Source organism: Citrus clementina, unplaced genomic scaffold (assembly GCF_000493195.1).
Source record: "Citrus clementina cultivar Clemenules unplaced genomic scaffold, Citrus_clementina_v1.0 scaffold_5, whole genome shotgun sequence".
In the NCBI taxonomy this organism is placed as follows: Eukaryota; Viridiplantae; Streptophyta; class Magnoliopsida; order Sapindales; family Rutaceae; genus Citrus; species Citrus x clementina.
In genome coordinates this window covers 22,447,327-22,471,438 of record NW_006262201.1, presented here as the reverse complement: position 1 = coordinate 22,471,438, position 24,112 = coordinate 22,447,327, and the positions used below count along the sequence as shown (strand labels likewise).

Below are 24,112 nucleotides of genomic sequence, written 5' to 3'. Positions count from 1 at the left end.
ATGTGCTCTTCAAGCAACCTCAGCTGAGCAATACATCACTCTGTAAATTCCCTCCGAGTTGCTTTCAAATTGAAAATGAGAAGGTTATACTCATCTTCATCTTGGAGGCATCCGATTAATCCTTACTCTTCATGGACGAAGAGGATTACCAGTTACAGCTCGCCTTGCCATGCTTGATACCTGGTTTAAACAGTACCAAGATGATGTTATTGGCACTGTCCTCACCACTCTTCATGCAGGCAGTGTTTTACTCACCTTTTATCCCAACTTTAACTTTTCTCTCCAAGACCCCAATTTGCCCACAACCTTAAAAGTCCAAGTTCATATCCAAGGTGCTGAACAAGTTTCTTCTGCCAAATTGCCACCTTACACCACCAATTGGTCTATAGGCTTCAAAATCATGCCTTAGATCACCCTACTCCAGAACACCATTCTGATACCCTCATGGTATTAGCCGAATCTGACCAGATCCTAACCATAATCCAAATCCCAAGATAAATTCCCCATCATGAGCTCATCAAGCTTAGACCTCTTGAATGGGTCTCCAACTATGAACAGTTCCATAACAATACAGCTCTAATTCAGACATCTGAAAGCAAGTTTGAAAGACGCCAAGATGGAACAGTCCGAATGACTTTTAAACCCCCTCCAAGTGCTCCACAAGAGCCTCCTCGGCTCTCCTTTACCTATTCTTCAATGATCACAGCTGTTCAGACAGCCCAAGAAGACCTGCCCATTACAGGGTTCAATTCTGACGGCTACCCTGTATATCCAGCAAAGCAAAATGGCCATTTCCTATGGGATGCCCCTGGCTCCGGCATGTGTGACCCAAATTGTCCCTGCTGGGATGATTGGGAAGAGGATGATGATTATTCCACCACAAGGAAAAAGAAACCCAAAAAGAAAAGCTCTCCAGTCTCATGTCACCACTATGATCCCAAACCACCACAAGATCCTCCACCTCCATCAACTCCATTACCCATTTACAAAAAGGAACTCAAATGGATTGCAAAGTATTGCAAATCTGAGACTCCAGCACCAATCCCACTTCCAACACCACCACTGACTTGTATGATGTTTTCATCTACTTCTTCAGACTACTCTTCTTCTTTTCCTCCTTTAGACACTCATACAGACTCCCAACGAAATGTTGTGTCCAAACCTTTTGTCCCTTCCCCAATTACCTCCTTTGGCCACCTAGAACCTCCCAAACCTTTTGAATCAATCCTCAACTGGCAAACCCAAAATGCCAGAGCACAGAATGATACTTTGTTGAATATCCACTCCAAAGTTGAAAAAATCAGTTTACAAACTGAACAACTTGAGACGAAATTTGATTCCATCTTTGCTCAGATGCAACAGATTCACCAAAATCTCCAGTCCAGAATTACTCAACTCAATTCTGAGTTACGAGCAAATGCTTGCCCAGCGCTACTATGGCCCTGAATTTGACCAAAAAGAACGGGAAATCAGACGTTTAAAAGCTGAGCTTGATCAGATTGAATCTGAAAAACAAAGACCTACCTTTTTTACCACATCACCTCCTATCCCTTCTATAGGTCCAACTTATCATCCATTTGCTTCTATGCTTTCCCCCATCAAACAGTATGATCCTTCCAAGTTATTTGGCATGACTCATACTCCTTTCAGAGACAATCCCTTACCACCACCACCTAAACCTAAATCAAGGCCTAACCCTCAACCGCGACCCGTCACAATTCATCCTTCATCCATTTCCATCCCTGGCCAACAATCTCCTGGTTATACACCGACATCACCGCCAGCTCCTCCATCAGCCCTTTATCCCAACCTCCTACCCAATCCAAGGATAAAGAACTAATGCACCAGTTTAGCACCCACACAGTAGACCACTCCTCTACTACAGATGACCAAACTTCTGATTCCAATCTAGCCGTTTCTGAAATACTAACTAGGCAACCCAAGAGGGGGGGGGTGATTGGGATTTTAAAAAATATCCTAGGCAAACCACACAACAATTTAATTTAATGCCTTAATAAATTCGAAAACAATAAATTCAATAAAAGCACAATAATAAATGAGTAAGGGAAGAGAAAGCAAACTCAAGGATTTTTACGTGGTTCGGTAATCCCCGCCTACATCCACGCCTCCAAGCACACCGGGCTTGAGAATTTCACTAAGCTAGCCTCCCAAGGCTTCAAACGCTTACAATTGACTTCCAAGGTGTCAATTGACCTTTACAACAAGAGATTATCCCCAATCTCTTAACCCAAGTGTATCCCAACACTTACAATCTTTTAACTTGATTTTACAAAAAAGATCACAAATGAATCTTTGTCACACAATGTGTTTGATCACAAGTGAAAGCTCAATGTGTGAATGAATGAGATGAATACAAGAATTTAAAGCTCAATGAAAGTTGTATTCTCAATATTTTGCTCAATGATGATCGTTGGAATTCTACTTGTTTGAATTGGATTGAGCTTATTTATAGTTGGAGCTGAAAACTAGCCGTTATTGACTTTCTGCACACTGTCGGATCGCCGTTTGACTGGTCAATATGACCGTTGGGCTGATTTTTCAAATTGTCGGATCGCCGTTAACTATATGTCGGATCGCCGTTTAGGTCTAGAGGCTACTAGTTGATATCGGCGAGCCGTTTATCACACATGTCGGTTCGCCGTTTAGGTCCAGAGACTAATCTTCAATTCTGTTAGATGTCGGCGAGCCGTTATCAAGATGTCGGATCGCCGTTTTCTACAGTAACTGCTACAGTGAAATATTTCTTAAATTTATAGTTTGACCCCAAAACTTTATAAAACTGTGTTACGACCCAAAACGTTATAAAACTTTGCAAATAGGTCCAATTTCAAAATTTCTAAGTAATGCTTTGTTAATCCCAAAACTTTCTGAAATTATGGTATAGCCCAAAATGCTATGACACTTTTCAAATAAGTCATTCTCCAAAATTTCAAGCAATACTTGTTTATTTCAAAGTTTTCAAAATTCTTTCAATTAAACCATAAACTTTGAAAAACAACCAATTTCATAAAATCATTTTTCCATTAAATATGAAACATTTATAATGTGAAAATAATGATTTATTTAAAAAGAATAAAAACAATCAATTTCATAAAATCATTTTTCCATTAAATATAAAACCTTTAAAATGTGAAAATAATGATTTATTTAAAATGTATAAAAATTAATTTGATCTTAAAAGATTAATCATTCTTAATCTTGTTTGTTATCATCAAAATCAATATTATGGAAACATATATGTTAATAGTTTCAGTATCCACTAGTGATTCTGAAAAGTCTTATGCTGATATCACCAGAATCTTGATGGCCCACCCTGATCAACCTACTCGAGGCCAAACCTCTCATACAAAACCATATGTTGATATTCCCTCTGAAGTTGAAGAAGAAATGCCTGAATCTTCTGCCACAAACCAATCTCCTCCAGCTCAAGCCCAGACCAGTTCTACAAGTAAAAAATCATCGAATGGTCCATGGTTCACATTTGATGATCTTCTATCTCATAAATGCCGTGACTGACTTAATGAAATGTCCACCTGGATTGACCTCCAAATGTTACGGCCAGGAGCCACAACTCAATCAGTCCTTAGAGAATTTGTTACTCGTTTTACGGGTGCTCTAAGAGATTGGTTTGATTCTTTAGGACACTACCGCCAATTATAGTTTGTTGATCTCCCAGAAGTCTCAAGTGCTCTTGCAGTTCTCCATGATCAATTTCTTAGAGACCCTTCTGCAGTTTTTGAAGCTGCACGACGAGACTACCTCAATATGAAATGCTGTTCACTCAATGCCAAGGATCTTGACTTCCATTACAAACGAATGTCCCTGCTGTTTTATAAGCTTAATGGATTCAATGAGCCGACATTAAAGCATGTCTTTCTGGCTTCCCTTCCAGAAGAACTCCAACCAGACATCCAGAGGCAACTCACCGCATCCAATCTTGTTCTTTCTCTCGGCAAAATCTTTCAGCTTGCCAAAACCTGTCTTGACAAACTTTGTGAGCAGAAACAACTTTTTTAAAGAACTATTGAAAGAAAAAGAATCATTCCGGAGTGCTTGCAAAAAGCCTTATTTGCAGATCAAATGTCAGAAGAAAAAGGATTGTGATTGCAGTTCTAAGAAGAAAAGGCATTTTAGGAAAAATCTATTCGGTTAGTTGAGCATCTTCAAGCCACTACAGATTACTCTCCAGAAAAGGATAAACTGGAATTCTATTTCTTTGAACATGATGAACCTACTGATGAAACAATGTTTGCACTACAGAATTCTTCTGATGACTCAGACAGTGATCAGTCCCAAATAATTTTCCATCAACACTTACTGTCCCTTGACACTACTGTTCCCATCCCATCCATCAAACTCCAGATCTTGCCCTCAAAATTCCAAAGGCCCATTCCAGCAATTGGTCTCATAGACACTGGTGCCCAACGCAACATGTTAAACCCACATATTCTTCCCCTAGAATACTGGATAGAATCTGAAGAACATTTCAAAGCAGTCAATGACAAACTATTCACCATTGGTATTCAAATTTTCCCAAATTGTGTCATCTAGACTAAGGTTATCGGTTCAACCCTTCCTAATAAGGATCTCTTGTTAGGTTTTGACATCCTTCACCAGATCAAACACCTCCAAATACTTCCCCATGGAATCCGAGTCAAGTCCATGTTCAAACCATTCACAAACATTCTGAAACTCTACCATCTGTTTGAATCTCCCCAGTCCTACCAGGATATTTCAATCAAACTTTTGAGTTTCTGTCCAGAGTCCCATTCTGAGTTTACCCATCCAAACCCATTATGGAAAAATAAGTCTTTCTTCATTAAGTTACCTTTCAAACTCAATGAAGACATCAACCCAACCAAAGCTACTCACCCAGGAATGAGTCCTTCTGACTTACTCCTAGCCTAACAAGAATGTTCCCAATGGTTAGTCCAAGGTCTAATTGAGCCTACGACTTCTCAATGGGCTTGCCAAGCCTTTTATGTTGAAAGGTATTCTGAAATTGTCCGAGGAAAGAAATGCCTAGTCATTGATTACCAGCCATTAAATATGTTTTTGCAAGATGACAAGTTTCCCTTGCCCCATCGACAAAGCATGTTTACTTTTCTCAAAAATGCCCAGATCTTTTCAAAATTTGATTTAAAATCCGGTTTCTGGCAACTAGGCATTGCACCCTCTAAGCGGTACAAAACTGCTTTTTGTATCCCAAATGCCCATTTCCAATGGACAGTCCTTCCTTTCGGCCTCAAAACTGCCCCATCCATTTTCCAAAAATCCATGATCCAAATTTTTCAACCAATTATGCATCATGCATTGATTTACATTGACGATATCTTGCTTTTTTCAGGATCACATGATGAACATCGCCAGCTGTTAACTCAATTCTATGATATTGTCCAAAGTCATGGAATCATGCTGTCTGCCAAGAAAAGCACTATTGCCACGGATAACATTGAATTCCTTGGCATGATCATAAAAGATGGCCATTATCAGCCAGGAAAACACATTGCCCAAGAATTGCTTCACTTTCCAGATCAGCAACTTTCCAAAAAGCAAGTTCAACAGTTTCTCGGCATCATTAATTACATCTGTGATTTCATCCCACATATGGACCACTACACTCGCCACCTCTCAGCTTTATTAAAAAGAAGTTCCCAGAATGGAATGCTGACCACACAAATGCTGTCACTACTCTCAAGCAAATTGCGCAAATCTGCCTCCATTAAAGTTGATTACTGATGGAAAGTGCATATTGCAGATAGACGCAAGTGATGAATCATGGGGTGCCATCCTCCTTGAAGAAATCAATGGAAAAGAACACTTTATCGCTTACGCTGGTGGATAATTTTCTGACACACAGAAGCATTACCATAGCGTGTTCAAAGAAATCTTAGCGGTAAAAAATGGCATCAAAAAGTTTGAGTATCATCTCATTGGATATCATTTTCTCATCTGAATGGACAGTTCAGCCTTTCCCAATATTCTCAATTTCAAAGGTAAAACTATTTCCGAAAAAATGTTACTCAGATTAAAAGATTGGTTTTCCAAATATGATTTTTCAATTAAACATATAAAAGGGTCCCAGAATCTCATCCTTGATATGCTATCCAGACTCTCAAAACCAGAAAAACCTCTCACCCTGCTTTCCACTACATACCACTTTCCGATCATCTCCATGGCTACATCACTACCCCCAGAAGCTCTCACCAAGAAAACTTTTCCCTTTGAAAAAAATTTTCTTCTGTCTTTGCCATCTAAGAGTTTGCCAAGAAAGCTCTCCTTAGCTTCTTCATGAAAGCCTACCTTGTCACAGAACCCTTTTCATTTTCTACCTTCCACCCAGAAAATCTATTCCTTACAGGTTTAACCCTTGATCCATCCAAAGAAACCACTGAAGATGTGTTATGGTACATCTGGTGCCTAACTGTCCTTTATGCAACCAAGTTAGTCCTACCAATTACTCCCACGTTGGAACATCTCCTTAATCCAGACAAAGCCACCTCTCTTACCTAGACATTACTTGAATGGTTTTCCCCCATCCCATGGTGGAGAAAGAAGCTACAACAACTGTCAGAAATTTACAATCTTGAACGTATGCCTACCTCTGAAGCACAACTGTTCACATCAGTATTTATCATTCACAGGTCATACGTCCAGCATCCCGATACAAATCTTTTTTGGACTCAAGACTAGGTATATGAATGGTTTACTGCCCCTCACCCAGCTATCATTGACAATGAAATCCAATCCAACCTGCACAATTATCTTTATCAACTAAACCACCAAACTCCTCCACAACATGATCTCATCATGATCCCCACTCCATCCGCCATATCTAAACCAAAGTCCACAGGCATCATCATTAAAGAAGAAAAATCAGACTACACCGACTTCCTCTACTAAGATTCACAAGACCCATGGGAAGAATTCCTTCCCCTCAGCCAACATCTCCAACAGTTTCCACAACCAACTATGAATGAACCAAGCTCATCATCCCAACCCTCCAAAGTTGATAAAGCCACTCAAATGCCAAGTCCTAAGTCATCACCCTCCAAACCAGGATGTCGAAAAGATTCCCCTTATCCACCTTACCGTGGTTCCCACTGTAAACATCCAAAGCTCTCCAAAACCTTTTTCCCACCAACCTCTTGTGACAATCCCTATGAAACAGAAACCTCATCCGAAGACGACTACATGAACCTCCGCTCTCCATAAAGAAGTTTGTCTTGTTGTAATAATTATATTATGCTTTTGTCTTGTATAATTATTAAAGTTTGCTTTTACTTTAAGCTTTTGCTTTTGTCAAATCATGCTTTAATTATTAAAGCACACTTTGTCACTTTGTGATAATTAAAGTTGTGTCATGATGAATCTTTTACTTTTGCTTTTGTAAAAGATAGGGGTCATGTCCTATCTCCCCGAGAATTCTCCTATATAAAGGATTCTCCCCTCGCTTGTAAGATAGAGAAGTTTTCTAAGAAATAAACTCTCGTGTGTTTTATAAAACCATGAATTTCTAAACTCCCTTCTCTCTCTCTGCAAATGAAGATCTAAAGAAAGAAAAGAATAAAGAATTGAATTTGTTCATTTTGAAAACTTAAGGAAGTATGCTCTGCACTTGCCTTCCAGTAAGGATCCTATGCATTAGAAAACTTATGATGATTTCTTATCTGGTTTGGTACCCTATTTTAGACTAAAGGAAAGTCTGTGTTGGGTTATATAACCTCTAAAGAAGCGTTTTAAGTTTTGCTGCACATATATGTATATTGGCTGGAAACCAGAACTTGCGGGCTACTGGCCCTAAGGATAGACTTGTGCTGTCATAGATCGGGTAGAACAACGCCACGTACATTCCTGGGTGAGTAGGTTTGGTTGGGTTAATGTCTTCATTGAGTTTGAAAGGTAACTTAATGAAGAAAGACTTATTTTTCCACAATGGGTTTGGATGGGTGAACTCAGAATGGGACTCTGGACAGAAACTCAAAAGCTTGGTTGAAATATCCTGGTAGGATTGAGGGGTTTCAGACAGATTGTAGAGTTTTAGAATGTCCGTGACAGGTTTGAACATGGACTTGACTCGAATTCCAGTGGGAATGATTTGGAGGTGTTTGATCTGGTGAAGGATGTCAAAACCTAACAAGATATCCTTATTAGGACGGGTTGAACCGATAACTTTGGTCCAAATGACACAGTTGGGGAAGATTTGAATACCAATGGATTTTTTGGTAATCAGAGAGGTGGTGAATAGTTTGCCATTGACTGCTTTGAAATTTTCTTCAGATTCTATCTAGTATTCTGGGGGAAGAATATGTGGGTTTAACATGCTGCGTTGGGCACCAGTGTCTATGAGACCAATTGCTGGAATGTGCCTTTGGAATTTTGAGGGCAAGATTTGGAGTTTGATGGATGGGATGGGAACAGTAGTGTCAAGGGACAGTAAGAGTTGATGGAAAATTATTTGGGACTGATCACTGTCTGAGTCATCAGAAGAATTCTGTAGTGCAAACACTGTTTCATCAGTAGGTTCATCCTGTTCAGAGAAATAGAATTTCAGTTCATCCTTTTCTGGAGAGTAATCTATAGTGGCTTGAAGATGCTCAACTAACCGAATAGATTTTTCCTGTTTGTTGGGACAATCTTTGGCAAAATGACCTTTTCTCTTGCAGATGAAACATCTGCTTGATTTTCTCCGTTTAAAGTCTCTAGAAGAAGAGGATTTTTTTCGGAAGAATCGGTAAGGCTTTCTAGATCTGCGAGGTCTGGATGAATGGTCTGGATTTTTGAATTTCCTAAAATGCCTTTTCTTCTTAGAACTGCAATCACAATCCTTTTTCTTCTGACATTTGATCTGCAAATAAGGCTTTTTACAAGCACTCCAGAATGGTTCTTTTTCTTTGAATAGTTCTTTTAAAAACTGTTTCTGCTCGCAAAGTTTGTCAAGACAGGTTTTGGTAAGCTGGAAGATTTTGCCGAGAGAAATGTTGTCAAGAACAAGATTGGATGCGGTGAGTTGCCTCTGGATGTCTGGTTGGAGTTCTTCTGGAAGGGAAGCCAGAAAGACATGCTTTAATGTCGACTCATTGAATCCATTAAGCTTATAAAACAGCAGGGACATTTATTTGTAATGGAAGTCAAGATCCTTGACATTGAGTGAACAGCATTTCATATTGAGGTAGTCTTGTCGTGCAGCTTCAAAAACTGCAGAAGGGTCTCCAAGAAATTGATCATGGAGAACCACAAGAGCACTTGAGACTTCTGGGAGATCAACAAACTGTAATTGGCGGTAGCATCCTAAAGAATCAAACCAATCTCTTAGAGCACCCGTAAAACGAGTAACAAATTCTCTAAGGACTGATTGAGTTGTGGCTCTTGGCTGTAACATTTGGAGGTCAATCCAGACAGACATTTCATTAAGTTGGTCACGCCATTTATGAGATGGAAGATCATCAAATGTGAACCATGGACCATTCGACGATTTTTTACTTATAGAACCGGTCTGGGCTTGAGCTGGAGGAGGTTGGTTTGTGGCAGAAGATTCAGGCATTTCTTCTTCAACTTCAGAGGGAATATCAACATATGGTTCTGTATGAGTGGTTTTGCCTTGAGTAGGTTGATCAGGCTGGGCCATCAAGATTCTGGTGATATCAGCATAAGACTTTTCAGAATCACTAGTGGATACTGAAGATTCTATGTCAGAATCAATATGGCTATCTGAAACGGCTAGATTGGAATCAGAAGTTTGGTCATCTGTAGTAGAGGAGTGATCTACTGTGTGGGCACTAAACTGGTGCATTGGTTCTTTATCCTTGGATTAGGTAGGAGGTTAGGATAAAGGGGCTGATGGAGGAGCTAGAGGTGATGTCGGCGTATAACCAGGAGATTGTTGGCCAGGGATGGAAATGGATGAAGGATGAATTGTGACGGGTCGCGGTTGAGGGTTAGGCCTTGATTTAGGTTTAGGTGGTGGTGGTAAGGGATTGTCTCTGAAAAGAGTATGAGTCATGCCAAATAACTTGGAAGGATCATACTGTCTGATGGGGGAAAGCATAGAGGCAAATGGATGATAAGTTGGACCTATAGAAGGGATAGGAGGAGATGTGGTAAAAAGGGTAGGTCTTTATTTTTCAGATTCAATCTGCTCAAGCTCAGCTTTTAAACGTTTGATTTCGTGTTCTTTTTGGTCAAATTCAGGGCCATAGTAGCGCTGGGCAAGCATTGCTCGTAACTCAGAATTGAGTTGAGTAATTCTGGACTGGAGATTTTGGTGAATCTGTTGCATCTGAGCAGAGATGGAATCAACTTTTGTCTCAAGTTGTTCAGTTTGTAAACTGATTTTTTCAACTTTGGAGTGGATATTCAACAAAGTATCATTTTGTGCTCTGGCATTTTGGGTTTGCCAGTTGAGGACTGATTCAAAAGGTTTGGGAGGGAGGTTCTAGGTGGCCAAAGGAGGTAATTGGGGAAGGGACAAAGGGTATGGACACAACATTTCGTTGGGAGTCTGTATGAGTGTCTAAAGGAGGAAAAGAAGAAGAGTAGTCTGAAGAAGTAGATGAAAACATCATACAAGTCAGTGGTGGTGTTGGAAGTGGGATTGGTGATGGAGTCTCAGATTTGCAATGCTTTGCAATCCATTTGAGTTCCTTTTTGTAAATGGGTAATGGAGTTGATGGAGGTGGAGGATCTTGTGGCGGTTTGGGATCATAGTGGTGACATGAGACTGGAGAGTTTTTCTTTTTGGGTTTCTTTTTCCTTGTGGTGGAATAATCATCATCCTCTTCCCAATCATCCCAGCAGGGACAATTTGGGTCACACATGCCGGAGCCAGGGGCATCCCATAGGAAATGGCCATTTTGCTTTGCTAGATATACAGGGTAGCCGTCAGAATTGAACCCTATAATGGGCAGGTCTTCTTGGGCTGTCTGAACAGCTGTGATCATTGAAGAATAGGTAAAGGAGAGCCGAGGAGGCTCTTGTGGAGCACTTGAAGGGGGTTTAAAAGTCATTCAGACTGTTCCATCTTGGCGTCTTTCAAACATGCTTTCAGATGTCTGAATTAGAGCTGTATTGTTATGGAACTGTTCATAGTTGGAGACCCATTCAATGACGGGGAATTTGTCTTGGGATTTGGATTATGGTTGGGATCTGGTCAGATTCGGCTAATACCATGAGGGTATCAGAATGGTGTTCTAGAGTGGGGAGATCTAAGGCATGATTTTGAAGCCTATAGACCAATTGGTGGTGTAACATGGCAATTTTGGCAAAAGAAACTTGTTCAGCACCTTGGATCTGAACTTGGACTTTTAAGGTTGTGGGCAAATTGGGGTCTTGGAGAGAAAGGTTAAAGTTGGGATAAAAGGTGAGTAAAACACTACCTGCATGAAGAGTGGTGAGGACAGTGCCAATAACAGCATCTTGGTACTGTTTAAACCAGGTATCAAGCATGGCAAGGCGAGCTGTAACTGGTAATCCTCTTCGTCCATGAAGAGTAAGGATTAATCGGATTCCTCCAAGATGAAGATGAGTATAACCTTCTCGTTTCCAATTTGAAAGCAACTCGGAGGGAATTTCCAGAGTGATGTTTTGCTCAGCCGAGGTTGCTTGAAGAGCACATTGATCCAGGTGGGAAGACTGGATATATTCTTTGGGGTGAGGCCTTCTAGTAGGGATGAGAGTACGGATACTACGAGTAAAGGAACTGGGGCGTTTGTACAACTGATAAGGGCTAATGAGAGGGTAGGATGACTCACTGATTTGGGCGGATTCAGGGATGTAGGAATATTCGACAAGGTTTTCAATTTTATTAGTGGTATGGGAAGTGCAAGATCTGGGCAAAGAAAGAGTAGAAGAAAGAGTAACAGGAGTGGAAGATGAAGTGGAAGCCATGAATGAGAAGTTCTCTTTCTGCGCCTGAAGACTAAAGATCAAAAGAGAAAAAGACTTAAATCATACCAGTCCTTGAAATTTTTTGTTTTCAAACCCTCTTCTTTTCCCTCTCCAGTCTCATGTCACCACTATGATCCCAAACCACCACAAGATCCTCCACCTCCATCAACTCCATTACCCATTTACAAAAAGGAACTCAAATGGATTGCCAAGCATTGCAAATCTGAGACTCCATCACCAATCCCACTTCCAACACCACCACTGACTTGCATGATGTTTTCATCTACTTCTTCAGACTACTCTTCTTCTTTTCCTCCTTTAGACACTCATAGTGGTATCATGGTCAAAAATCCATGATCTTTAGTCTTCAGGAAGCCTTTTTGGAGGTGCCGTGAATATAACCGGTGCCAAGGTATGTTTCAATGAAGAATGCTTTTAAAACCTATAAGCTGCATTTTAGTTTTACTCTTTTTTGTTCACTGATGTAGAAACACTTAATCTCATCATCCTTGATTCTATTTCATGCAGAGAAAATTTGATTCATTGGCCTCTCCTGTAAAGACAATTACTAGTCCACTTTCTCCCCATCACTCTTCTACTTCGAAGATGGTTGTGACACCTGTCAGCACAGCAATGACTACTGCAAAGTGGCTAAGAACAATTATTTGTCCACTACCATCAAAACCCTCAGCAGAGTTGGACGATTCTTGAAATCATGTGATAAGGATGTAACTAGTGACGTGATACGCAGAGTACATATAATATTAGAAGCTATATTTCCCAGCAGTGGTTTAGGAGAGCGCTGTGTAACTTGAAGCCTCCAAGGTGCAAATCTGATGGACAACATATGGGCAGAACAACGAAGATTGGAAGCCCTCAAGTTAAATTATAAGGTATTGGAAACAATGTGTACAGCTGAAGCCCAAGTGTTGCACGCAAAAAATTTGACATCTTTATTCCACAGATGTATGCTCGCCTGTTCCGCCGAACTGGTTCTGGCAACACATAAGACTGTCACAATGTTGTTCCTTGCAGTTTTAGAGAGAATTGGCATTACGGCTTTTAACCTTAGCAAGGTCATACAGAGCTTTATTAGACATGAGGAATCTCTTCCAAGAGAATTGAGGCGACATTTGAATTCATTGGAAGAGCGTCTTTTGGAGAGCATGGTGTGGGAAAAGGGCTCTTCAATGTACAATTCCTTGACAGTTGCAAGACCGGCCCTCTCGGCGGAGATAAATCTTGGATTCACAGATATTCTCTTCCAAGATTCACAAGATTCATGGGAAGAATTCACCTCCATCCTGTATCCTATAGAGGCACCACATGCTCCCTCCACAAGCACAGTTCCACCGACAGACTCACCTACCCGTCAACATTATGAGAACTTACCTTGGTGGAAAGAACCATTTACTGAAGTTGACAGTGATGTTAACAACTTATCTCCCTCGCACAATATTTAAAAATTTCTTGTAATAATTGCTTTTGCTTTCGTAAAAAGCAAAGCATCTGCTTTACTTTATCTTTTCTAAGGCATCTTCCTTTTGATCCCAATGCCATCTTTGGATGCAATTGCCATGCACATTAACTTTTCTTCTGGGGGATTGTCCCCCGTACATTCTTTGCATAAACATGGGACTTCACCAGGTAATTCTTCTTTCACATTTTGTTTTAAATTTCTTTCGTGAATTTACTCTCCTTCATTTGAAGTTTGCAGTATTTTTAATTTTCAGTTTTATGCAAATTGTTATGGTGAACTTGTTACTGATGTGATTGTTTAACGTTTCTCTCGCCAGTTAGTTTTATGCATATTTTTCTTCTATTGTTGAAGAGATTTCCAATTTAATGAACATATTGATCATGTTGTCCTATTTTAGGTCAAAATGGTGATGTCAGGACTACCGGAGTGTGTTAGTGGAGCGAAATAACTTTACATCACTAGTGAAGGATTGCTTACTGGGCTTAAATAACCTTAAATCGAAGCCTTTGCCTCCTCCTTTATAGTCTGCCTTTGCCCAGTACAATTCAATGTAGTTGCAGGTTTAGAAAGTAGCAGATTTGAATCTGTACCATGTTCCTGCTTCTTTTTTCTCATCATTTGGCTGTTTATGCAGTCCAACACGGTCAAATCCTGGAGGTGGAGGAGAACCATGCGCAGAAACTGGGATCAACATTTGCTTTTGCAAGGTATAATAGGCAACATTTCAGCAAAAAATTTGTCCAGCTTTCCCATTCAAGAGTCTAAATTTTCCCATCACATTATTGTCTGCATACCTTAAAAGTTTTGGAGGCATTAGCTCTCCACTTTCTATCTTTCTTTCTTTCTTTTTTTATTTTTAAAAAAATTAATTTTAGTTTATTTGTTTTATGAAATTATTTTTGGGGTTTCAGAGTGTGGTTTGGGTCGTTGGAAGAGCTTAGAACCATTATATTTATGAAATGTCAAACTTGGTGTAATTGGCCTGACTCTATTGTGGCTTTCTTTATGGTTGCTAGGATTATAGATGCTTCACAATATGTTAAGCCATCTTTTTCTGCCAGTTGCATAGAGGAACATGTGGCTGGATCTAAATGGTTCTCCTGCACTGCTCATTTTTCTTTGTATTTAAATGGGAATTAAAATCATGCCAACATAAGTACAGAATGACTTAGAAGAAGACAGGAGACATATTACTGCCTCGATATTTAGACCTCAAATACTTCTTTTAGAAGTTACAAAACTATTTTATGAAGTTCTGGTTTATGTATCCCCTTATCTGATTAAGTAGCTCTGATGGAGATTGTGGTCTCACTTCTGAATATGCTTAGGATTGAATTATGCTTCTTTCCTTTACCAGCTTTTGTTTCAGAACTTACATATTGCATGCTTTCTGTATATGTGTAGATCAATAAGTTAGCTGCCGTCAGAATCAATGCTATGGTGGAGAGATTACAATTATCGCAGCAGATAAGGGAGAGTGTTTACTGTCTGTTTCAGCAAATACTTAGCGAGCGTTTGGGGCAGCGGAGCTGCTCCCCATGCTTTATTCTAGGGAATATTCCCTAGAATATAGGGTGGAGAGCAGCTGCGCTGTGGCAGCGCAGCTGCCCTAAACGGACCCTTAATCAGCGGACGTCTCTCTTCTTTAACTGTCACATTGACCAGATTATCCTCTGTTGTTTCTACGGAGTTGCGAAGGTTCTTTTTATTAGGAACTTGCATTATTCTTGTCTGCTTTTTATTGTCTACACTTTTAAGTCTCATTTGTTCTTTCTGTTTCCACTTATTGGTCTGCAGATTTCTCAGCTAAACTTGACATTCAAAGAAATCATCTATAATTATGGGAAGCAACCACAATGTAAACCTCAAGTTTTTCGGAGTGTGTTTGTTGATTGGTCATCTGCAAGGCAGAGTGATCAGAGCAGGATCATGTTGATATTATAACATTTTACAACAAAATATTTGCTCCTACTGTAAAGCCTTTGTTGGTGGAGCTTGGTCCTGTTGGAACGGCCATGAAGACTAACCGAGATTCTGAAGTCAACCATAACAATGATGGTATACATTTCCAACCCTTATTTATGATTCTGACAGTGAGTACTTTTTTGTAAGCCATTGCCAAGTAAGTTTGAATTTTTCTTTCCTTATCTAATTAGATCCATGCCCCAGATAGCCTAAAGCATCAGTTTTTCCAGCCCTCCCTGATATGTCACCTAAGAAAGTATCTGCTACACACAGTGTGTACGTCTCACCATTGCGGACATCCGAGGTCTTTTTTCTTGTGTCTATTTCATTATCCTTTTCTTTAAAAAGCATACTTATCTTGTATGAAATGGGCAAAACGTAATGAGAAAGTAAGGACTACTACCATTTAACTGTTTCACGAGTTGTTTTAATTTTGCTATTTCATTCTTGAAGCATCTGTGAAGCATATCTAGTTCAATTACTTAATAATAAAAAAGTAAAAAATCTATTGTACCTTTCATGTTTGGCTTAGAAGTACAAAGAATAAAAAATAAAAAAAAAATCTTACTGCCACCATCACTGTCATCACTCTTGTTACTCTTTTTTGGACATGAGCTAAGAACATGAGCAAAGTTAAGCTCGCCAAACCTTTGTTCTCCCAATGGTGTTTGGCACCTTTTTCTTCAATATTTATTTTAAGAAAACGAAAAGAACTAAGAAAAGAACTAAGAGAGCAATTATGTATACACATTGATTGATAAAAAGATTATTAATTCTTCCTACACTCCTGGGAATCAAAATAGAGCTTCCTAATATTACTTTCTAAAGGAAATTAGATGTTTGAACTTGAAGCTAGCCATCACATTTATGTTGGTTGATGTTGAGTTTTAGAAACTTGTTAGAGAAAATAACTCAGTTAGAAGGGATAGCAGAGAAATCTTTAACGAGAAAAACCATGAAATTGAAGCTGAAAAGTGTTGATAGGTACCTTTTCTTGTGGGATAAGTGTGGTATTATGGTTAAGGTGCTGTGTTAAGTTTTTCTTTTGCATCTTTCTTATACTGAAGTCTTTGAGGTATCTAACTACAACAGTCTAGGCTTGCTGGATGGTTTCTCTGTTGTGTTACCACTATACAAGAGTAGGCTTTCATGAGCCATAAGGAGTAACCTTGTTTTAAGTTATTCTTGTGAATAACCCATTCTCTTTTTATTTTTTTATTTTCTATGTATACAGATGGATGCTCTGATCTCACATAGCTCAAAAAGCTATTATGCTTGTGTTGGAGAGAGTACTCATGCTTACAGCCCTTTTAAAGATCTGACTGACATTAATCACCGGTTGAATAGGTAACTTAATTCTTTATAGTGCAGTTTTTGTAGCTTAAACTATATTTCTACATCATTAATGTCATTTATTATTTTTTTTATCCTAACAGTAACAGGAGAGTGAGAGGCGCACTCAACTTTGATGATGTTGATGTTGACGTTGGGTTGGTCAGTGATTCGATGGTGGTAAACAGCCTCTACCTTCAGAATGGAAGTGCTGCTGCATCCACGTGTGCGGTTTTGAAACCTGAACAACCTGATCCCTAAATTAGTATTTGCATATTGACATGTTTTGTTAGTAAATTCTATTCCATTCCTCTCAATCCTTGATATACTTTAATTTATACTTCAATTTGTACTGAAGTTCATGGCACCGGGTTTTGGGTGAGCAGTGAGTTATTTATAGAATAGCTACCATCATACCCCATGTTTTCTGATCAAATACTTGTTTTAACTAAATAGCACACTGGGTTCTAACTACAAATAAAATAAGAAAATTTGCCTTTTCATTTGTTGTTGATCTTGCTTTTGCCAGAACTTGTTTTAATAGATATTATTGTTGCTGCTTATTCTTTGTCTGAGGAATATTGTTCTATTCCGTTTCTCTGGGATTATAACTGCAGGTAGTTTGATAATTTTCATTTTTGGTTACCTTTTAAAATCTGCCTAAATCGGTATATGCTTCTTGTCACTTCTGTATGCTGCCGCATCAAAATGTTTTACTTTTTTGATGCTCTGATAAATTATAATTAGAACTTTCTTAATTTTTACAATTAAAAATTTATTGGAAAGATAATTCTAATATGACATAGTCTAAAATTTTTATCCTTGCATATATCTATTCCACCTCTATTAGTAGGGAGATAATTTTATTCTTAGGTGATGTTTAGTTGGAAGGAGAGAATGAGAGGAAAGTAATTCAAATTTTACTTTTATTTACATTGTTTGGTTGCACAAAATATATAAGAATTTAATTTTCATTAGAATTTAATATTCCTTATAATGTAGAATTTGAATTCCACACCAAAAAGTGAAGAATTCAAATTCCTCTTATGTTGAAAACCCAAGCTTCCAAAATTGCCCTTCAACATTTTAACTTGCTTAATACTATTAATAATTATTATTTGTAATTTTATTTTATCAATTTAATATTATAAATAATTTTATATTAATTAAATTTAATGAATGATTTAAGAAATTTAATAAAATAAATAAACTTATTTATTTATTTAATATGAAAATATATAAATATAAATTAACTATCGCCGGACCTCTATCGGAACTTCGCCAGACCATCATCGAACCTCCGCTAGACCATCGTTGGACCCTTAGACATCACCGGAAGCCGTTGAAAATTCACCGCAAAGTCATTGGCCGCCATTGACCTGCGTTGACTTAAGTTGACCGCTACTGTTGACCGACTTTATTTATATTAAATTATATTAAATGGTTTAGTATATTAAATTATTTTATATTTTATACTAAATATAAATCATGAATTATTTTAGAACTTTTTGAAATTAAAAAATTTTGGTATTAATATTAAATTATATTTTATTACTAATATAGATAATTTAGTATTTAAGGCAAATGATAAATTTGTCCAAAGAAAAAAATTATAATTACTTTCCCTATCAAATTTTATGTCAAACCTAATAATGAAATTTAATTTAATTATTCTCTTTCACTCCTCCCTTCTTCTTTCCCCTCCATTTCACTTTTTTTCTCTCATCTCCTTTCTTAAAACCAAACACCGCCTTAATTTAATTGGGAGGGAAATCTAAGCTTCAACAATTTTACCCTTAGCTTGGGTTGTGCCAAACGGGCTAAGAGAGCCCATTGCCTCGGAATGCTTTACTTGAATTGAAGATGTGATATGCAAATAACTATGGAATAATGACTCTAATACCATAATAAACAGCGAGAATACGTGGCGTTGTTATACCAGAACTACAACAGTTAAAACTGTACTTTGAACCAGTAGTCCGCAAGTTCGGGTTTCCAGCTGATATACCTCTGAGATCAAAAACTTTGAAACATTTGCATGTCGGGTTATATAACCCAAAACAAACTTTTCATTAGTCTAAAACAGGGTACCAAACCAGATAAGAAATGATCAAAAGTTTTCTGATGCACAGGATCCTTGCTGGAAGGCAAGTGCAGAGCATACTTCCTTAAGTTTTCAAAATGAACAAATTCAATTCTTTGTTCTTTTTCTTTCTTTAGATCTTCATTTGCAGAGAGAGAGAAGAGAATTTAGAAATTCATGGTTTTATGAAAACACACGAGAGTTTATTTCTTGGAAAACTTCTATATCTTACAAGCGAGGGGAGAATCCTTTATATAGGAGAATTCTCGGGGAGATAGGACAGGACCCCTATCTTTTACAAAAGCAAAAGTAAAAGATATATCATGACACAACTTTAATTATTACAAAGTGACAAAGTGTGCTTTAATAATTAAAGCATGACTTTGACAAAAGCAAAAGTTTAAAGTAAAGCAAGCTTTAATAATTATACAAGACAAAAGCATAAAGCAAGTCATAATGATTACAACAAGACAAACTACTTTGTGGAGAGCGGAGGTTCATGTAGTCGTCTTCAGATGAGCTTTCTATTTCATAAGGATTGTCACAAGAGGTTGGTGGGAAAAAGGTTTTGGAGAGCTTTGGATGCTTACAGTGGGGACCACGGTAAGGTGGATAAGGGGAATCTTTTCGACATCCTGTTTTGGAGGGTGATGACTGGGACTTAGGACTAGGCATTTGAGTGGCCTTGTCAGCTTTGGAGGGTTGAGATGATGAGCCTGGTTCATTCATAGTTGGTTGGGGAAATTGTTGGAGATGTTGACTAAGGGGAAGGAATTCTTCCCATGGGTCTTGTGAATCTTGGTAGAGGAAGTCGATGTAGTCTGGTTTTTCTTCTTTGATGATGATGCCTGTGGACTTTGGTTTAGATATGGCGGATGGAGTGGGGATCATGATGAGATCATGTTGAGGACCTAAGGAGGTGTGGAAGATGTCTTTGTGTGGTGGAGTTTGGTGGTTTAATTGACAAAGGTAGTTGTGCAGATTGGATTGGATTTCATTGTCAATGATAGCTGGGTGAGGAGCAGTAAACCATTCATATACTTGGTCTTGAGTCCAAAAGAGCTTTGTGTCTGGATGTTGGAAGTATGGCCTGTGAATGATACATACTAATGTGAATAGTTGTGCTTCAGAGGCAGGCATACGTTTAAAATTGTAAATTTCTGATAGTTGTTGTAGCTTCTTTCTCTACCATGGGATGGGGGAAAACCATTCAAGTAGTGTCCAGGTGAGGGAAGTGGCTTTGTCAGGATTAAGAAGATGTTCCAGTGTGGGAGTAATTGGTAGGATTAACTTGGTTGCATAAAGGACAGTTAGGCACCAGATGTACCATAACACATCTTCAGTGGTTTCTCTGGATGGATCAAGGGTTAAACCTGTAAGGAATAGATTCTCTGGGTGGAAGGTGGAAAACGAAAAGGGTTCTGTGACAAGGTAGGTTTTCATGAAGAAGCGAAAGAGAGCTTTCTTTGCAAATTCTTGGATGGCAAAGACAGAAGAGAAGTTTTTGTCAAAAGGAAAAGGTTTCTTGGTAAGAGCTTTTGGGGGTAGTGATGTAGCCATGGAGATGATCGGAAAGTGGTATGTAGTAGAAAACAAGGTGAGAGGTTTTTCTGGTTTTGAGAGTCTGGAGAGCATATCAGGGATGAGGTTCTGGGATCCCTTTATATGCTTGACCGAAAAATCATATTTGGAAAACCAATCTTTTAATCTGAGTAACATCTTTTTGGGAACAGTTTTTTCTTTGAAATTGAGAATATTGGGGAAGGCTGAACTGTCCATTCGGATAAGAAAATGGTATCCAATCAGATGATACTCGAATTTTTTGATGTCATTTTTTACCGCTAAGATTTCTTTGAACACGCTATGGTAATGCTTCTGTGTGTCAAAAAATTGTCCATTAGCGTAAGCAATAAAGTGTTCTTTTCCATTGATTTCTTCAAGGAGGATGGCACCCCATGATTCATCACTTGCGTCTGTCTGCAACATGCGCTTTCCATCAGTAATCAACTTTAAGGGAGGCGGATTTTGCACAATTTGCTTGAGGGTAGTGACAGCATTTGTGTGGTCAGCATTCCACTCTAGGAGCTTCTTTTTCAATAAAGCTAAGAGGTGGCGAGTGTAGTGGTCCACATGTGGGATGAAGTCTCTGATATAATTGATGATGCCGAGAAACTGTTGAACTTGCTTTTTGGAATGTTGCTGATCTGGAAAGTGAAGCAATTCTTGGGCAATATGTGTGCCTAGCTGATAGTGGTCATCTTTTATGATCATGCCAAGGAATTAAATGTTCTCCGTGGCAATGGTGCTTTTCTTGGCAGACAGCATAATTCCATGACTTTGGACAATATCATAGAATTGAGTTAACAGCCGGTGATGTTCATCATGTGATATTGAAAAAAGCAAGATATCGTCAATGTAAATCAATGCATGATGTAGGATAGGCTGAAAGATTTGGACTATGGATTTTTGAAAAATGGATGGGGCAGTTTTGAGGCCAAAGGGTAGGACTGTCCATTGGAAAGAAGCATTTGGGATACAAAAAGCAGTTTTGTAACGCTTAGAGGGTTCAATGCCTAATTGTCAGAAACCTGATTTTAAATCAAATTTTGAAAAGATCTGGGCATTTTTGAGAAAAGTAAACATGCTTTGTCTACGGGGCAAGGGAAACTTGTCATCTTGCAAAAACTTGTTTAATGGCTGGTAATCAATGACTAGGCGTTTCTTTTCGCGAACAATTTCATAATGTTTTTCAACATAAAAGGCTTGGCAAGCCCATTGAGAAGTCGTGGGCTCAATTAGACCTTGGGCTAACAATTGGGAACATTCTTGTTGGGCTAGGAGTAAGTCAGAAGGACTCATTCCTGGATGAGTAGCTTTGGTGGGGTTAATGTCTTCATTGAGTTTGAAAGGTAACTTAGTAAAGAAAGACTTATTTTTCCACAATGGGTTTGGATGGGTGAACTCAGAATGGGACTCTGGACAGAAACTCAAAAGTTTAGTTGAAATATCCTGGTAGGACTGGGGGGATTCAGTCAGATTGTAGAGTTTCAGAATGTCTGTGAAAGGTTTGAACATGGACTTGACTCGAATTCCATTGGGAAGGATTTGGAGGTGTTTGATCTGGTGAAGGATATCAAAACCTAACAAGAGATCCTTATTAGAAAGGGTTGAACCGATAATCTTGGTCCAAATGACACAATTGGGGAAAATTTGAATACCAATGGGTTTTTTGGTAATCAGAGAGGTGGTGAATAGTTTGCCATTGACAGCTTTGAAACGTTCCTCATATTCTGTCTAGGATTCTGGGGGAAGAATATGTGAGTTTAACATGCTGCGTTGGGCACCAGTGTCTATGAGACCAATTGCTGGAATGGGCCTTTGAAATTTTGAGGGCAAGATCTGGAGTTTGATGGATGGTATGGGAACAGTAGTGTCAAGGGACAGTAACTGTTGGTGGAAAATTATTTGGGGTTGATCACTGTCGGAGTCATCAGAAGAATTCTGTAGTGCGAACACTGTTTCATCATTGGGTTCGTCTTGTTCAGAGAAATAGAATTCCAGTTCATCCTTTTCTGGAGAATAATCAGTAGTGGCTTGAAGATGCTCAACTAACCGAATAGATTTTTCCCTTTTGTTGGGACAATCTTTGGCAAAATGACATTTTTTCTTGCAGATGAAACATCTGCTTGATTTTCTCCGCTTAAAGTCTCTAGAAGAAGAGGACTTTTTCTAGAAGAATCGGTAAGGCTTTCTGGATCTGCAAGGTCTAGATGAAAATTCTGGAGTTTTGAATTTTTGAAAATGCCTTTTCTTTTTAGAATTGCAATCACAATCCTTTTTCTTCTGACATTTGATCTGCAAATAAGGCTTTTTGCAAGCACTCCGGAATGGTTATTTATCTTTCAACAATTCTTTGAAAAACTGTTTCTGCTCACAAAGTTTGTCAAGACAAGTTTTGGCAAGCTGGAAGATTTTGCCAAGGGAGATGTTGTCAAGAGCAAGATTGGATGCGGTGAGTTGTCTTTGTATGTCTGGTTGGAGTTCGTCTGGTAGGGAGGCCAGAAAGACATGCTTTAATGTTGGCTCATTGAATCCATTAAGCTTATAAAACAGCAACGACATTCGCTTGTAATGGAAATCAAGATCCTTAGCATTGAGGGAACAGCATTTCATGTTGAGATAGTCCCGGCGTGCAGCTTCAAAAACTGTAGAGGGGTCTCCAAGGAATTGATCATGGAGAACCGCAAGAGCACTTAAGACTTCTGGTAAATCAACAAACTGTAATTGGTGATAGAGTCCTAGAGAATCAAACCAATCTCTTAGAGCACCCGTAAAACGAGTAGCAAATTCTCTAAGGACTGATTGAGTTGTGGCTCCTGGCCATAGCATTTGGAGGTCAATCCAGATGGACATTTCATTAAGTCGGTCACGCCATTTATGAGATGGAAGATCATCGAATGTGAACCATGGACCATTCGATGATTTTTTACTTGTGGAACCGGTCTGGGCTTGAGCTGGAGGAGGTTGGTTTGTGGAAGAAGATTCAGGCATTTCTTCTTCAACTTCAGAGGGAATATCAACATATGGTTCTGGATGGGGGGTTTGGCCTTGAGGTGGTTGATCAGGTTGGGCCATCAAGATTCTGGTCATATCAGCATAGGACTTTTCAGAGTCATCGGTGGATGCTGAAGATTCTGTGTCAGTTTCGGTATGGCTATCAGAAACAACTAGATTTGAATCAGAAGTTTGGTCATCTGTAGTAGAGGAGTGGTCTACTATGTGGGCACTAAACTGGTGCATTGGTTCTTTATCCTTGGATTGGGTAGGAGGTTGGGATAAAGGAGCTGATGGAGGTGTTGGCGGTGATGCCGGTGTATAACTAGGAGAGGGTTGGCCAGGGATGGAAATGGATGAAGGATGAATTGTGACGGGTCGCGGTTGAGGTTTAGGCCTTGGTTTAGGTTTAGGTGGTGGTGGTAAGAGATTGTCTCTGAAAAGAGTATGAGTCATGCCAAATAACTTGGAAGGATCATATTGTCTGATGGGGGAAAGCATAGAGGCAAATGGATGATAAGTTGGACCTATGGAAGGGATAGGAGGTGATGTGGTAAAAAGAGTAGCGCTTTTAAACGTCTGATTTCCTGTTCCTTTTGGTCAAATTCAAGGCCATAGTAGCGCTGGGCAAGCATGGTTCGTAACTCATAATCGAGTTGACCAATTCGGGACTGGAGATTTTGGTGGATCTGCTCCATTTGTGCAGCGATAGAGTCAACTTTTGTCTCAAGTTGTTCAGTTCGCAAACTGATTTTGTCAACTTTGGAATTAATATTCAACAAGGTATCATT

The 24,112-nt window shown here is 39.0% G+C and overlaps 1 protein-coding gene and 1 pseudogene across 1 annotated transcript; both read left to right on the top strand.

The window, feature by feature from the left end:
- The first annotated feature begins 630 nt into the window (after positions 1 to 630).
- LOC112098031 (leucine-rich repeat extensin-like protein 2) lies at positions 631 to 1,840 on the top strand. The gene is made up of 2 exons (XM_024183631.1): positions 631 to 821; positions 1,354 to 1,840. Exons 1-2 carry the CDS (start codon positions 631 to 633, stop codon positions 1,838 to 1,840), a joined length of 678 nt encoding a protein of 225 aa, XP_024039399.1.
- A 10,267-nt stretch (positions 1,841 to 12,107) lies between these two features.
- On the top strand, positions 12,108 to 16,945 carry LOC18040392 (annotated as a pseudogene).
- The last annotated feature ends 7,167 nt before the right edge of the window (positions 16,946 to 24,112 follow it).

What these genes read in the sequence shown, in the direction of transcription:
- LOC112098031 (XM_024183631.1), top strand. Translation starts at nt 631, where the DNA reads ATGACTTTTAAACCCCCTCCAAGTGCTCCACAAGAGCCTCCTCGGCTC. An exon ending in GATGCCCCTGGCTCCGGCAT is followed by an intron (nt 822 to 1,353) that starts GTGTGACCCAAA and finishes ATCTTTGCTCAG; the next exon opens with ATGCAACAGATTCACCAAAA.